A 14900-nucleotide genomic window follows, 5' to 3' on the forward strand; every position below is an offset into this window, starting at 1 on the left:
ATCTTAAAAGATAAAACTAGCAACAGAGCCCAAACTATCAAATTCCATTTCTACTTTTTCAGATAAATATTACTAATATTAAATTGCACAAAGCACATTTACACACTGAACAGAGACTCTGAATATGAAAATACTGAAAGTTAACAATAATAGACTTGCCTATTTTGAGTCACTGACAAACACATTTTAGATTTTTACCGAAAAAACAAAAACACGAAGTCTCGGCTTTCTATTCGTTGTCTAAATATAATCCTTTTGTAAATATAACCATTTAAATGGCTCTCGGCACCGGCTTAGGCTAAAATTAAGACACCACAAACAGGTAATGAGTTAAGATAATGAAAGAATAGACCTTCTGTACATTTCGTTATACTCGTTTTTCTAACTAGCAAGCTAATGCCTTCCTGAGGTAAAATACGTCAAACCGTTTCCGCGATCGAGACACTGACTGGGCGATTACGCGAGAGATTATACTTTATTAAATTGTATTTTGTGTCTTCCAACATACCTTGAGACGTTCAGTGTTTATTTCGTGCTGTAATTAGCAGTAAAGAAAGATTACTCGCTGCCGATCGATCGGTTCAATCCACATTTATTATTTGGACTTCGCGTAAATAAGAGTGACATCTAGAGGACAAGACTGGTAATTACAGGATTCGCACATTTAAAAACAAAAAAAAAAACAAACAACAACTTTAAATTTTGTTAATTTTTAAAAAAATATAGTGTACCTTATGTTGTTGAACACCAAGGATGTCTAGAGCATTTTTGGTTGTGTAACACTGGATCATGTTGATAGTGATTCTCTACACCTCTATGAACTTGAAAACTGACTTCATACATCCACTACAAATCAAGATCATTCTGACAGGAGCTCCAGCATCATTTGAGGAACTGACGACACTTGGTTTGATAATTAATCTAATGCAACAAAATACTTGAGCGCCTGAAAACATTTGGAGCCACTGAACGAGGCAAGAGACTTTATCTAAAACAACACACAATTCATCAATTTTCATTGTAAAAAATATGATTTAAAATATAAAACTGGATTAATACACAAGATCAACTTCTGATGGTCAGAATTGTTGGATGAAAGGGTCCGATCTGAATCGCATCAGTGCAGGTCAGATGATCAAAACCCGCCTTTAATACCAGTACAAGACATGAATGCGTTCACACAGCGTGCATTAGTTTTGGACGCCTGTATCATCATGAATCATGATCTGAACACTGCAGTGTGAATCATTCACTCAAACTGAATTGACTCTGAATCAACAGCCCAACACAGAAGTACTAAGAAAGACTCTTTAATTTCATCTCCCTGGAAAAGGGAACATTTGAACATTTCATACAAAAAAAATACAAGGATTTGAACAGGACATTCGTGATGACATCATTAGACATTCTTTGACACGTCATTTCTTTTTTCTCACTGGAAATCTGAAGGAACTAAAGACGAACAAACCCTTACGAGGAATAAATAAACCTGCAGGACACGTCAACAGTTAAAATAAGGGAACGTTCTGGGAAACCGCGGTAAAATACTCTCACTCACTCACGCACACACACACACAGGAAATGGCTCAGTAACTTCAGCACCTTTAAAACGCTCTGAACTTCGGCCACGTAAGGAGAGGTCACAGGAGGTCACAGGAAGTCACAGACGACACGCCGGGCGTCAGGAGTTAAGTGCAGTCTTCTGATTGGCTGTCGGAGACGCCTGGGCTGAGCGAGGGTCCCGATTGGCTGCAGATCTCTCGCTACCAAACCCGAGGAACGTCGAAGAGGGTCGGCGGCGTCGTTTCAGAAGCTGCGAGAGAGAACACAATCAAACGCTCGAGTTCAGCGGGCGAGAGGAAACCTCTGTACGTCAATAAGAACGCTCACCGTCTGACTTCCTCTTCTTGTGCTTGCGGCTCCTTTTACCTTGACTCGGATTGGCTGAGGACTCCTCGGGCTCCGCCTCCTCCTGCACTGGGCTCACAGAGGCTCCGCCCTCAGGCCTGAACAAACAGCAGCCGATCAGAGGATGGGTCATGACATCATCTGAGTGAGTTAAAGGGGCGGGGCACTTACTGCAGTCTGGGCCAATCACAGGACGCCTCTGAACCAGCGACATCAGCGTATGTTTGTGAGCAGCTTCCTGTGACACCGGCAGAGAAAGTGGAATTAAACATCTCAAACGAAAAACGTTTGAAAGGCAAAAAAAAAAAAATACATTTTTAATAGTCGCTGCACTTATGCGCTGGTGTAGACACTAATAATTTTATTATCGTTTTTATAGTTGAAGTTAATGTAGTTCATTGTTGTGGACGTTAATACAGTTATCGTTATAGTTAGCATTCTTTAATAGCGATGCTAATATAGTTCATTATTGAGAACACAATTATTTAAAGTTCTTGTTCGTTCGTTATAGACCAATACAGTGATCGTTACCATTATTGTAATAGTTTTAGTTTGTTGTTGTGGACGCTAATACGGTGATCGTTACCGTTATCGTTACAGTTCGTTGTTGTGGACACTAATACAATGATTCTAACTTATCGTTATAGTTATCGTAATAGTTATCGTTCGTTGTTGTGGATGCTAATACAGTGATTGTTATCGTAATAGTTATTTGTTGTAGACCAATGCAGTGATCGTTACCGTTATTGTTACAGATATGTGATAGTTAGTTATCGTAATAGTTATCGTTCTTTGATGTGGACGCTAATACGGTGATTGTTACCGTTATGGTTATGTGATCGTTACTGTTATTTTTAGTGTTATCATAATAGTTATTGTTTGTTGTAGACCAATGCAGTGATCGTTACCGTTATTGTTACAGCTATGTGATAGTTACAGTTATCGTAATAGTTATCGTTCTTTGATGTGGACGCTAATACGGTGATTGTTAGTTATCGTGTAATAGTTATCATTTGTTGTAGACCAATGCAGTGATCGTTACCGTTATTGTTACAGATATGTGATAGTTACAGTTATCGTAATAGTTATCGTTCTTTGATGTGGACGCTAATACGGTGATTGTTACCGTTATAGTTATGTGATCGTTACTGTTATTTTTAGTGTTATCGTAATAGTTATTGTTTGTTGTAGACCAATGCAGTGATAGTTACAGTTATCGTAATAGTTATCGTTCTTTGATGTGGACGCTAATACGGTGATTGTTAGTTATCGTGTAATAGTTATCATTTGTTGTAGACCAATGCAGTGATCGTTACCGTTATTGTTACAGATATGTGATAGTTACAGTTATCGTAATAGTTATCGTTCTTTGATGTGGACGCTAATACGGTGATTGTTACCGTTATAGTTATGTGATCGTTACTGTTATTTTTAGTGTTATCGTAATAGTTATTGTTTGTTGTAGACCAATGCAGTGATCGTTACTGTTATTGTTACAGATATGTGATAGTTACAGTTATCGTAATAGTTATCGTTCTTTGATGTGGACGCTAATACGGTGATTGTTACCGTTATAGTTATGTGATCGTTACTGTTATTTTTAGTGTTATCGTAATAGTTATTGTTTGTTGTAGACCAATGCAGTGATCGTTACTGTTATTGTTACAGATATGTGATAGTTACAGTTATCGTAATAGTTATCGTTCTTTGATGTGGACGCTAATACGGTGATTGTTACCGTTATAGTTATGTGATCGTTACTGTTATTTTTAGTGTTATCGTAATAGTTATTGTTTGTTGTAGACCAATGCAGTGATAGTTACAGTTATCGTAATAGTTATCGTTCTTTGATGTGGACGCTAATACGGTGATTGTTAGTTATCGTGTAATAGTTATCATTTGTTGTAGACCAATGCAGTGATCGTTACCGTTATTGTTACAGATATGTGATAGTTACAGTTATCGTAATAGTTATCGTACTTTGATGTGGACGCTAATACGGTGATTGTTAGTTATCGTGTAATAGTTATCATTTGTTGTAGACCAATGCAGTGATCTTTACCGTTATTGTTACAGATATGTGATAGTTACAGTTATCGTAATAGTTATCGTTCTTTGATGTGGACGCTAATACGGTGATTGTTAGTTATCGTGTAATAGTTATCATTTGTTGTAGACCAATGCAGTGATCGTTACCGTTATTGTTACAGATATGTGATAGTTACAGTTATCGTAATAGTTATCGTTCTTTGATGTGGACGCTAATACAGTGATTGTTACCGTTATAGTTATGTGATCGTTACTGTTATTTTTAGTGTTATCATAATCGTTATCATTTGTTGTAGACCAATGCAGTGATCGTTACCGTTATTGTTACAGATATGTGATCGTTACAGTTATCGTAATAGTTATCGTTCTTTGTTGTGGACGCTAATACGGTGATTGTTAGTTATCGTAATAGTTATTGTTTGTTATAGACCAATGCAGTGATAGTTACTGTTACTGTAATAGTTTTGGTTTGTTGTAGTGGATGCTAATATGTTGATTGTAACTTATAGTTATGTGATCGTTACCGTTATCGTAAGTTATCATTCGCTGTTGTGGATGCTAATGCAGTGATTGTACCTTATTATTAGTCATTATAGTTATGGTTCGTTGTTGTGGACGCTAATACAGCGATCGTTACCGTTATCGTTGGTTATTAAGGACACTGTTATAGTCGTGGCCGACACAGACACTGACCGTCAGTCTTGATCTTCTTGACGCCGCTGTAGGTCGTCCAGCTGCTGTCAGCCTCATGATTCTGCTCCTCCAGAGACGGACTGATGCTCCTCTTGACTGCATGCAGCCTGGACACACACAGGGTCACATGACTGACTGACCAACTGACCTCGTGTTCCGTATCTGGCAGAGACGCTCGGACTCACCGGCTGGTCGCCATGGCAGCAGCACTGTAGGAAGTGTCCGCCCAGCCGTCGGAGGCCCACTTCCTGCTGGAGCAGGTGTTCTTCTGCCTGGCCTGCAGGTACTCGGCGTAGGTCTGGATGCGGTAGCTCTCGGCGTAGCGGCTGGTGTTCATGGCTGCACACAGACACACGTCAGGACATGACATCACACCCAAACATCAGCGGCTCGGAGAGTCTTACCTATCTGCACCTGCTCCGTCTGACTGAGAGACACGAACGCCGACGTGTCGTCGATCCACGACACCTGGATGTTACCTGAGACACGACAGACAGATCAGCACACACACTGACCAGAGTCTGTGAGAGTCTGTGAGAGTCTGTGAGAGTCTGTGAGAGTCTGTGAGAGTCTGTGAGAGTCTGTGAGAGTCTGTGAGAGTCTGTGAGAGTCTGTGAGAGTCTGTGAGAGTCTGTGAGAGTCTGTGAGTTACCGAAGGCGCTGAAGAGCTGGTACAGGTCACTGGTCTTCCACTCTTTAGGGAAGGTGACGTACAGGACGTGATCTCTCTTGGGCTGCACTGGAGACACACATGATAGAGGGACAGATGAATAAACAGACAGATATGGAGTATATATGATGAGTGTGTGGCTCTTACGGTCAGGTCCACTCATGTTCAGGTAGGGAATGTCAATCACCCTCATCAGGAATAACCTGGAGAACACAAACTCAAATCAGACCAAGATCAGATATGTGTGTGTGTGTGTGTGTGTGTGTGTGTGTGTGTGTGTGTGTGTGTGTGTGTGTGTGTGTTGCTCACTTGTTGTAGAAGGGTTCGAGGAGTTTGGAGCGAGCAGAGATGTGACTCTTTGGAGGAGTGAGGAAAGACCCTGAGAAGAGAAACCAACATCAGAGAATAAAACAGTTTATAAAGTGACAGTTCAGACTGAGCTCTGATTGGATGAGCTGATCTGAAGCTTCTCACACACACACACACACACACTCTTACCCAGGTGGTTTGCCATGGAGATGAAGCACAGTCCAGTGATGAAGGCGTCATAACCTGCTTCATGAAGCTGCTCTGTGGACGTGTCGTAACTCCGGAGGCCTTCAGGACACTCTGAACACAGGAAGAACATGTGACGCCTGCTGCTGGAGCGTGACGAGTGTGAGTGTGTGTGTGTGTGTGTGTGTGTGTGTGTGTACCAGTGGTGGGAGATTTGAAGGGTTTCTCTCTCAGCTGTTTGTGCAGTTCAGCCAGTGATGTGTTGCTGATGACCTCCTGCACACAAACACTCATTAAACACACACAAACACACCCTCAAAACACACAAACCCACATGATGCAGCACACACACACACACATACACACACACACACACACACACGAGACACACCTTGAAGGGCTGCGTGGATGCCATCAGCTTGGTGTCCAACAACCTGAAACACACAGACACAGAGCGTGAGCAAACACACACACAAAATCAGACACACGAGCGGTAATCATGTGATCAGTTTACCTGGGAAACACAGACATGGCCACCTCCTTAAAGTCGTCCAGCTCCTGCAAACACACACACACACACACACAGCTCATGAGACTGTCACACATCACCCAATCCCACAATCCTCCAGTGCGTTGTCACGGTTACCTCAGGCAGCGGCGCGCAGAACTGATGGATGGTGTGCATGACGTCCAGCAGCATGTTGTGACCCACCACCAGCTTCCCCTGCGTCACATGATCGTTCACTTCCATTAAACATCAGAATATGAGCCTCAATCACAAGATTCAGTTACTGATTTCATTACTGAACCAGAAGAAAAATTATACCAAGTATATATAGTGTGTGTGAGAGAGTGTGTGTGTGTGAGTGTGTGAGTGTGAGTGTGAGTGTGTGAGTGTGTGTGTGTGAGTGTGTGAGAGAAAGAGACTCACAGATTTGGAGATGGCTCTAATAACCCTAGAGAAACCCACAGCGTCGTTCAGCTCTTCCTGTAACACACAACACACCACTGCAGTGAACCAGCTGATGATGTCATGAAGGTGTGAAGACTGAGACCATGTCATGTGACAGCTGGGGATCTGTATGCTGTACACACACCTGCTCTCTCTGCTGTTTCTGCTGCTCTCTCCTCCTCCTCTCCTCTTCATCCACCTTACTGATCTGGATGAAACGCTCCTTCTGAACACACACACACACACACACACACACACACACACACACACACACACACACACACAGTATGAGAGCTTGTTCACTGATATAATGTTTATTCATGCGTGAGTGTGTTTGTACCTTCTCTGTCTCCAGCGTCTCCACGTGAAGTTTAGGAAACCTGAAACACCAGCAGCAGATGAGAGGAGACACTGAGCAGATGATCTCACACACACACACACACACGAGACTTACTTTGAGTTGAACGTCTGATAGATGAGCTTCCTCTGAAACCTGAGACACACACAGGATATTAACACTCATATTTAGATCACATCTCTATCACACACAAATATAAAGAAGTGTGTATGTGAGTCTGACCCGGTGCAGGGCTCCAGATCCAGAGTCTGATCAGAGCCGTTCAGGAGAGCGTCCACCTTCTGCCTGAACACACACACACACACACAACCACCATCATCATCATCATCATCATCAGACGTTGACAGTGTGAAGATCTGATTATGAGGCTGGTGTGTGTGAGACTCACTCCACGGTCCTGATGAAGTCTCTCTGGTCCTCAGGCACGCTGCAGACGCCCGTTCCCGAGGGGGGCGTGTACGTGACCGGCCCCGCCCCGTTCATCTGACTCCGCCTCTCCTCATACTGCTCCCTCAGCTGAGACTCCTCCTCCCGCGTCAGGTACGGGATCCCTACGGCAACCACAGCTGTCAGTCACACTCGCGGCAGACAGAGCAATCACATGACAGGAAGCGAGCACACGTACCGCTGCGGAACACCTTGTTGAAGTCGAAGCCCTGGCTGGCCAGGAAGTCGATGCTGGAGCTCTAGAGGAAGAGGAGCCAGAGTCAGATTCAGGAGCGGACGGGTGACTAGCGGCGCAGGACGAGTCTCTCACCTGACAGATGAACTTGATGTCTGGAGACGTGCGGCTGAAGGGCTTGGGGAAGATGTAGAAGTTGAAGGCTCTAGTGATGTACCTGCGGGACACAAGAATTTGATCAGATGGAGCTCTGGGTAACGCTGTAGAGACACTGCTGTGACTGATGAAGAGCTCGCTCACGTCGACTGGGCCTGGTCGTATCTGAAGGTGCAGATGCCGAACTGGAACAGCAAGAAGTTCATGGAGTGCTGCGGGAGATATTAACATCACATGAAACCTCAAACTCAACATCTGATCATCACAGGCAGGTTTACAGCTGGAGTTCAATACAGGAGAAAACACATCTTAACCATGAACAGGGCCGGAGTGCATTACAGAGTTTAAACTTCTGCGTTATCCATAAATGACATACAGCGTAAACCGTTTGAAGAATACGGAAAGCGGAAGCACGTGCAAAAGGCGATCATTTATATTTATAAAGCATATACAGTTGTATTTTTTTTAGAAAATGTCCGATGGTTTCTCTAGATAAGACTCTTATTCCTCGTCTGGGATCATGTAGAGCTCTTTGAAGCTGCACTGAAACTGACATTTGGACCTTCAACCGACATTTGGACCTTCAACCCGTTGAACCCCAGTGAAGTCCACTATATGGAGAAAAATCCTGAAATGTTTTCCTCAAAAACCTTCATTTGTTTTCCACTGAAGAAAGAAAGACATGAACATCTTTGATGACATGGAGGAGAGTAAATTATCAGGAATTTTTTATTTAAAAGTGGACTAATCCTTTAATCTAACTCGCAAAATGGCGGATTCGGCGTTATGATTGGTCAGATCGCCTGTCAATCAAACTCCCGGCGAAGGGTAAATACAAATCAATAGACACAAAAGGCATAGTCGCCATATTCGACACAACTGGTGCCATTTATAGCCAAATAAATCCCAAAACGTCACAGTTAAACACCACATAAATATCAATCAGCGATGTAGAAGGCGGGGCTTATTCCACCATATCGCGTTGCACTTTCTCCCATTCATAATCCCGTCTGAGTGTGAGTGTGTGTGTGTGTGTGTGTGTGTTTGTTTACCTTCCTCAGTTTGGTGTATCTCTCCTCCGGTGTGTCCAGTCCATTGGTCAGAGCACTGACTGACGGCCCGTCACTGATTCCTACAACCACCCACACACACACACACACACACACACACACACACACACAGTATTAGCACACAAACACGGTATTTAACACAAACACAAACACAGTATTAGCACACAAACACAAACACGGTATTAACACACTGACCTGTGAACTCTCCGTCTATCGAGATGAAATCCGCCTCCTGCACCGCGTTACACACCTCTGGAAGAACCTCCTTAAAATCTGCACCACACGAGATTAACACACATCAACACACACAACTGAACACAACCGCGCTAGCATACACTCGCGAGCACGCGCAGCATCACATTAGCAGGCGCGCTCGCGAGTGTATGTCTGTCCGCGGATCTACAGCGAGGTATTTCGTTAATTTTATTGTCTTACTCTGTCTCGTGACCTCCATCCTCTAAAGCAGCGAAAAACACAAACACACACACACTGGAAGCTTTAACCCCGGCAGCCGGAAACACTCACTCGCACTTCCGGTCCCTGTCTGTGCCTGCAGGAGGCGCTGTGAGGCCCGCTGAGGCTGGCGCGTTCTAATGTCTCTGTTATTATTTTCATATATTTATCCGAATAATTCAAACATGTATGATATAAATTAAAATCAGTTCCAGTGATTTCTGATGAATAATAATTAAATGGGAAATTACTGTGCAGTAATCAGACGCGACTGTGATTGGTTCATCTGCTCAGCGCAGAGAAAAGTAACTGTCATCTTTTATTTACATTCAATTAAAAATACACAGGGGCTATTTTTAGTAGACTAATTATTATTTATAACATCTTACAAGTGCCTCATGGTGATCCAGTCGAGCAGGAGTCTGATCAATCAAAATATTTTATAATCAAGTCAGTTTTCTGTTTACATTAAGGTGAATCATTTGTAATTCAGCGCGAGGCTCTTTAACGGCCTGAGGTAAGATTTAATTAGGTCAACATTTAAACTGTTTTCGACTGAAATGTTAAATGACAGTAATACCTAGTGATGCAAACTATTTGACTGTTTTTGTCAAAGTTTGCCGTTTTTAACTGAAAATAGCCTATCATTTTCGATTAATGTAATGTAATTTGTAATTGATTTACCAGACAAGAAACATTAAACATCAACACTTTGAATGTGTGCTTATTTAAAACCAAAAACCAAAAAAACAACATTATTTAGAAATTGTTCATAATAAATTTCAGTAGTTTTAATATTTTTTATTCCCTTAAATCTTTTAAAATTAAATTCATTTTAAATAAAGGGCCGTTACATTTGTGTTGATATGGTTTACATAATAAAATAATAATAATAATAATAAATATATCATCACCGTATCACAGCATAATCTTCTAATCATGATTTATAATTTGAGCTGCCAGGTCGGATTTCGCGCGAAATGTCAGTTTTACGTCGTTTCTCTTTCCGGTTACGCGCAACATCTGTAAACAAAAAGGGGAAAAGTCCAGCGCGTTAGTGAAGGGAAAACGAGGCTTTTCAAAACTCAGTTGAGCTAAAATGATTCGCCCTGTCCCAATGTGAAAACTGTCCACCCTATCTGCCCTAAATAGTTTTGAAAATTTCTAATGTCTATACTATTTAGGATGGATGTTGTGCACATTGGGGCAGGCACGGTCTTTTTAAGCAAAAGTGCGACACCTGCCGGTGAAAACTGTGTAAAAACAACGAAAACTAAATATGCATAGACACCTTTTACAAACCAATTGATTATTCATAGTAAAGCACATCAAAAGTGAAACTGTAATATGAGTTTATTTTGAGCTGGGGATGAAATGAAGGAACCCAAAAAATCCCAAATGTCTTTGTAATTAAAATAGCTTAATAAACACATTGAGTAATGTTTTAACTTAATGTTTAAACGTTTAAGGGTGATAGAAGTCCCTACTAGTAAACAAAATCATGTAGCGGGCAGGTGAAGTGAAGAGGTTTCTCTTTCCCTGATCTGATCTGAGTGTTAAAGGAACACGCCACTCTTTCTGAAAATAGGCTCATTTTCCAACTCCCCTAGAGTTAAACAGTTGAGTTTTACCATTTTCGAATCCATTTAGCCGATCTCCGGGTCTGAAGGTACCACTTTTAGCATAGCTTAGCATAGTTCATTGAATCTGATTAGACCGTTAGCATCTCGCTCAAAAATGACAAAAGAGTTTCGATATTTAAAACTTGACTCTTCTGTAGTTACATTGTGTACTAAAAATGTCTCCATGGTTGCAAGGCACGGTTCCTGTGCAAACGGGGTCACAGGCGCTGCGTAATATCATTGCTCCTGCTGCACTCATGGTACGGCAGCAACGTTCCTTGATTATTATGCCGGAATGAGAGTATAGTTCCTAGCCATATCAGCCTAGAAAATCACAACTTTTCATTTTCCGTCGGTCTTTGTACACGATGCAACTACAGAAGAGTCAAGTTTTAAATAGGAAAAATATTGAAACTCTTTGGTCATTTTTGAGTGAGATGCTAACGGTCTTATCACATTCAATGAACTATGCTAAGCTATGCTAAAAGTGGTACCGCCACACCCGGAGATCGGCTGAATGGATTCGAAAACGGTACAACTCAAAAAAGTGGAGTGTTCCTTTTAAAATGAATAAACAGAAAGAGCAGACCATCTGTCCTCCTGTATTATCAGTGTGTGTGTCGACAGAGGCTGATGGAGTCCGAGGACCCGTCGGCGGGACTGTCCACGTCTGAGTTCACCTGTCACTGCTGCTACGAGGTGCTGGTCGATCCCACCACGCTCACCTGCGGACACAGCTTCTGCCGCCACTGCCTGGCCACCTGGTGGGCGTCCACCATCCGCACCGACTGCCCAGAATGCCAAGCGATATGGCAGGGCTTTCCCAAAGTCAACATCCTGCTCCGGTGAGACATCTGTTCACACACGCCTCAGTGAAACACTATCAGACGCACAATGACTGTGTGTGTGTGTCAGGGATGCGGTGGAGAAGCTGTTTGCCGCTGATGTGAGCCGCCGGAAGCAGGCCGTCCTGAGCGATCCGTGGCTCCGGCATGTTCTCCTGGCGTTCCAGCAGCAGGGGGAGACACCTGGGGTGCAGCAGAGATGGCAGGGATGGGACGCTCCTGCGGTGAACCACGTGGAGATCAACCTGATGGACCTCTACTCTGGAGTCACTGCAGTGCTGAGCTGCGTGGTTGTGAGTCTCACACACACACACACACACACACACACACACACACTCACACACACACACACACACACACACACACACAAACACACACACACACACACACACTCACACACACGCTGACGGTGTATGATGTGTGTGTAGATGGTGTTGTTAGTGTACCGCACGTTCACTGCCGACTCCAGTCACGAGATGCTGCTCAGTAAACCACTCAGCAGGTGGAGCGCTAGTGATGTCACACTGTGGGTGGAGCAACTGGGTGTCTGGACCAATCACTATAAAGAAACCTTCCACAGGGAGCAGATCAACGGCAGGTAACACACACACACACACACACACACTCTAACATTTCTACAGTCATTTACATCTAGAATGATTAAGAGCATCAGTCATCAGCAGATCATCAGTGAGACTTTAAGTGTGTGTGTGTGTGTGTGTGTGTCAGATCACTGTCTGCTCTCAGCGATGAGGATCTGTCCGCGGCTCCGTTCATGATCGAGAATCAGTCTCACAGACGGATCATCCTGGAGGAGCTGCACAAACTCAGAGCGCTCCAAGTCTCCCTGAACCTCTGGCAGTACAAGGTGTGTGTGTGTGTGTGTGTGTGTTCATCATGTGTGGACACGCCCCTGACTGCTGATTGACTCATTCTCTCCTTCCCTATCATGAGCGGACACGCCCCTTACTGCTGATTGGCTTGCTCTTTCTCCTCCCACATTATCAGTGGCCACGCCCCTGACTGCTGAATGGCTCACTCTCTCCTCAGTGGGCACGCCCCTTACTCCTGATTGGCTTACTCTTCTCTCCATTATGAGTGGACACGCCCCTTACTGTTGATTGGCTCAGTCTATCTCCTCCCCCATCATGAGTGGACACGCCCCTGACTGATGATTGACTCACTCTCTCCTCAGTGGACACGCCCCTTACTGCTGATTGGCTTACTCTTCTATCCATTATGAGTGGACACGCCCCTGACTGCTGATTGGCTCACTCTCTCTCCTCCCCCGTCATGAATGGACAAGCCCCTGACTGCTGATTGGCTTACTCTTCTCTCTATTATGAGTGGACACGCCCCTGACTGCTGATTGGCTCTCTCCTCCCCTGTCATGAATGGACATGCCCCTGACTACTGATTGGCTCGCTCTTTCTCCTCCCACAATATCAGTGGACACGCCCCTGACTGCTGATTGGCTCACTCAATCTCCTCCCCCATCATGAGTGGACACGCCCCTTACTGCTGATTGGCTCACTCTCTCTCCTCCCCCGTCATGAATGGACACGCCCCTGACTGCTGATTGGCTCACTCTCTCTCCTCCCACGTCATGAATGGACACGCCCCTGACTGCTGATTGGCTTGCTCTTTCTCCTCCCACAATATCAGTGGACACGCCCCTGACTGCTGATTGGCTTGCTTTCTCCTCCCACAATATCAGTGGACACACCCCTGACTGCTGATTGGCTCACTCAATCTCCTCCCCCATCATGAGTAGACACGCCCCTTACTGCTGATTGGCTAAAAGTGTGTTTTGGTGCTCAGTCTGATCGGACTGATTTCAACATCGTTTTTGAAAAATCGCTCACTGCACCTTTAAGCCTGCAGGGCATACACAGCTACAGTCATTGTGAATTCACCATAACACTATATGCTATAGTACGTTTTAAAAATTATTTTAATTCATCGTGAAGTTTTAGAAGAACACTCTAATAACGCGTTTGATGGATCCTCGTCTGTAGGATCTGAATCCAGGGAAGACTCTGTTTCTGCTCGTCAGTCTGAGGAGTTCTCCGCGTCTGACGCTGCTCCACCTCTTCCTGTTTGATTACGGCGACACCTTCCTGCCCTTCATCCACACCTGCTGCCCTGCGACACGAGGCGGTCCGGCCGACACGCTGGTGCGTCACTGACTCTGTGTGTGTGAAACTGAGCCTCTCACAGTCCAGCCGTGACTCTTTCTCTGTGCCGCAGCAGGATTGGCCGGGCTGGCAGCAGTGGGCGGAGTTTCTGCTGATGTACTTCCTGTTGCCGCATCAGCTGCTGGCTGCGTTTGCTGAGCACTGGCTGAGCGTTCACTGCTGGACGGCCGGCGTCGTCATCGTTCACGCCACGTTAATGACGGTGCTGGACGTCTCCTTCTACTGGACGCTGTGGACGAGAGGAGAGATGAGGTATGAGCACATGTGAACACATGACTCTCCATGTTTATGATCAGACCGTGTGATCTCTGTGATTGCAGGACGCTCCCTAAGAAGCTTTGGCTTGATGTGTCGGAGGAGATGGCAGACTGGTTTCTGTTGGTGCTGCTGTGGCCGCTGGTTCCTCTGTTCATCGTTAATATTGACTTCTACTGCCAGCTGTTTATCAAGCCCTTCCACACCGCGACGCGGGTCAAACAAACACTCCTGCAAACAGACAGATAAATAAAAACTGCTGATCATTTATTAAGCTGTAGTATTATTATTTTACTGCACTAGTAATTCATATTAATTCATCTTTTTACTTTAACTTTTTACTTAAATGTCTACAAATGTACAAAACTGATCTGAGATCAGGTAGAAACCACTAGCTCATGGTTTCACAGAGATCGCTGAAATTTCCAAACGTTTTAATACCAGTTTTGACACTGTTCATGAACTCACGCAGTGAAAAACATCACAACGACACTGACAACACACCAGAGCAGGTGAATTTTGATATGAAATACAGTCTCAGCTGTCACAAAATT

General features: G+C 44.0%; 2 protein-coding genes across 5 annotated transcripts; one reads left to right on the top strand and one right to left on the bottom strand.

Annotated features, from left to right (window-relative positions):
- Positions 1 to 1294: 1294 nt before the first annotated feature.
- parn (poly(A)-specific ribonuclease (deadenylation nuclease)) lies at positions 1295 to 9546 on the bottom strand. 2 transcript variants are annotated; one of them, XM_048195606.1, is made up of 26 exons: positions 9409 to 9546; positions 9169 to 9246; positions 8956 to 9035; positions 8048 to 8115; positions 7883 to 7964; positions 7751 to 7811; positions 7514 to 7676; positions 7348 to 7410; positions 7222 to 7260; positions 7108 to 7147; positions 6913 to 6993; positions 6747 to 6803; positions 6462 to 6539; positions 6330 to 6373; positions 6207 to 6249; positions 6016 to 6091; positions 5819 to 5929; positions 5630 to 5699; positions 5468 to 5523; positions 5303 to 5389; positions 5055 to 5129; positions 4836 to 4989; positions 4651 to 4757; positions 2080 to 2146; positions 1930 to 2006; positions 1295 to 1813 (listed from the first exon to the last, which is right to left on the bottom strand). In XM_048195606.1, exons 1-26 carry the CDS (start codon positions 9425 to 9427, stop codon positions 1764 to 1766), a joined length of 1926 nt encoding a protein of 641 aa, XP_048051563.1. In that variant the 5' UTR covers positions 9428 to 9546; the 3' UTR covers positions 1295 to 1763. The 2 variants fall into 2 exon arrangements, with proteins under 2 accessions (XP_048051563.1, XP_048051562.1); XM_048195605.1 differs by having other exon boundaries at positions 1891 to 2006.
- Positions 9538 to 14620, top strand: LOC125271557 (bifunctional apoptosis regulator-like). Of its 3 annotated transcripts, none has more exons than XM_048195608.1 (8): positions 9538 to 9731; positions 11676 to 11893; positions 11964 to 12186; positions 12322 to 12491; positions 12623 to 12761; positions 13912 to 14070; positions 14144 to 14343; positions 14412 to 14620. In XM_048195608.1, the coding sequence occupies exons 1-8, from the start codon at positions 9666 to 9668 to the stop codon at positions 14593 to 14595; spliced, it is 1359 nt and encodes a 452-aa protein (XP_048051565.1). In that variant the 5' UTR covers positions 9538 to 9665; the 3' UTR covers positions 14596 to 14620. The 3 variants fall into 3 exon arrangements, with proteins under 3 accessions (XP_048051565.1, XP_048051566.1, XP_048051567.1); XM_048195609.1 differs by having other exon boundaries at positions 14147 to 14343; XM_048195610.1 differs by having other exon boundaries at positions 9655 to 9943.
- Positions 14621 to 14900: the final 280 nt, after the last annotated feature.

Source organism: Megalobrama amblycephala, linkage group LG7 (genome assembly GCF_018812025.1).
Source record: "Megalobrama amblycephala isolate DHTTF-2021 linkage group LG7, ASM1881202v1, whole genome shotgun sequence".
Classification (NCBI taxonomy): Eukaryota; Metazoa; Chordata; class Actinopteri; order Cypriniformes; family Xenocyprididae; genus Megalobrama; species Megalobrama amblycephala.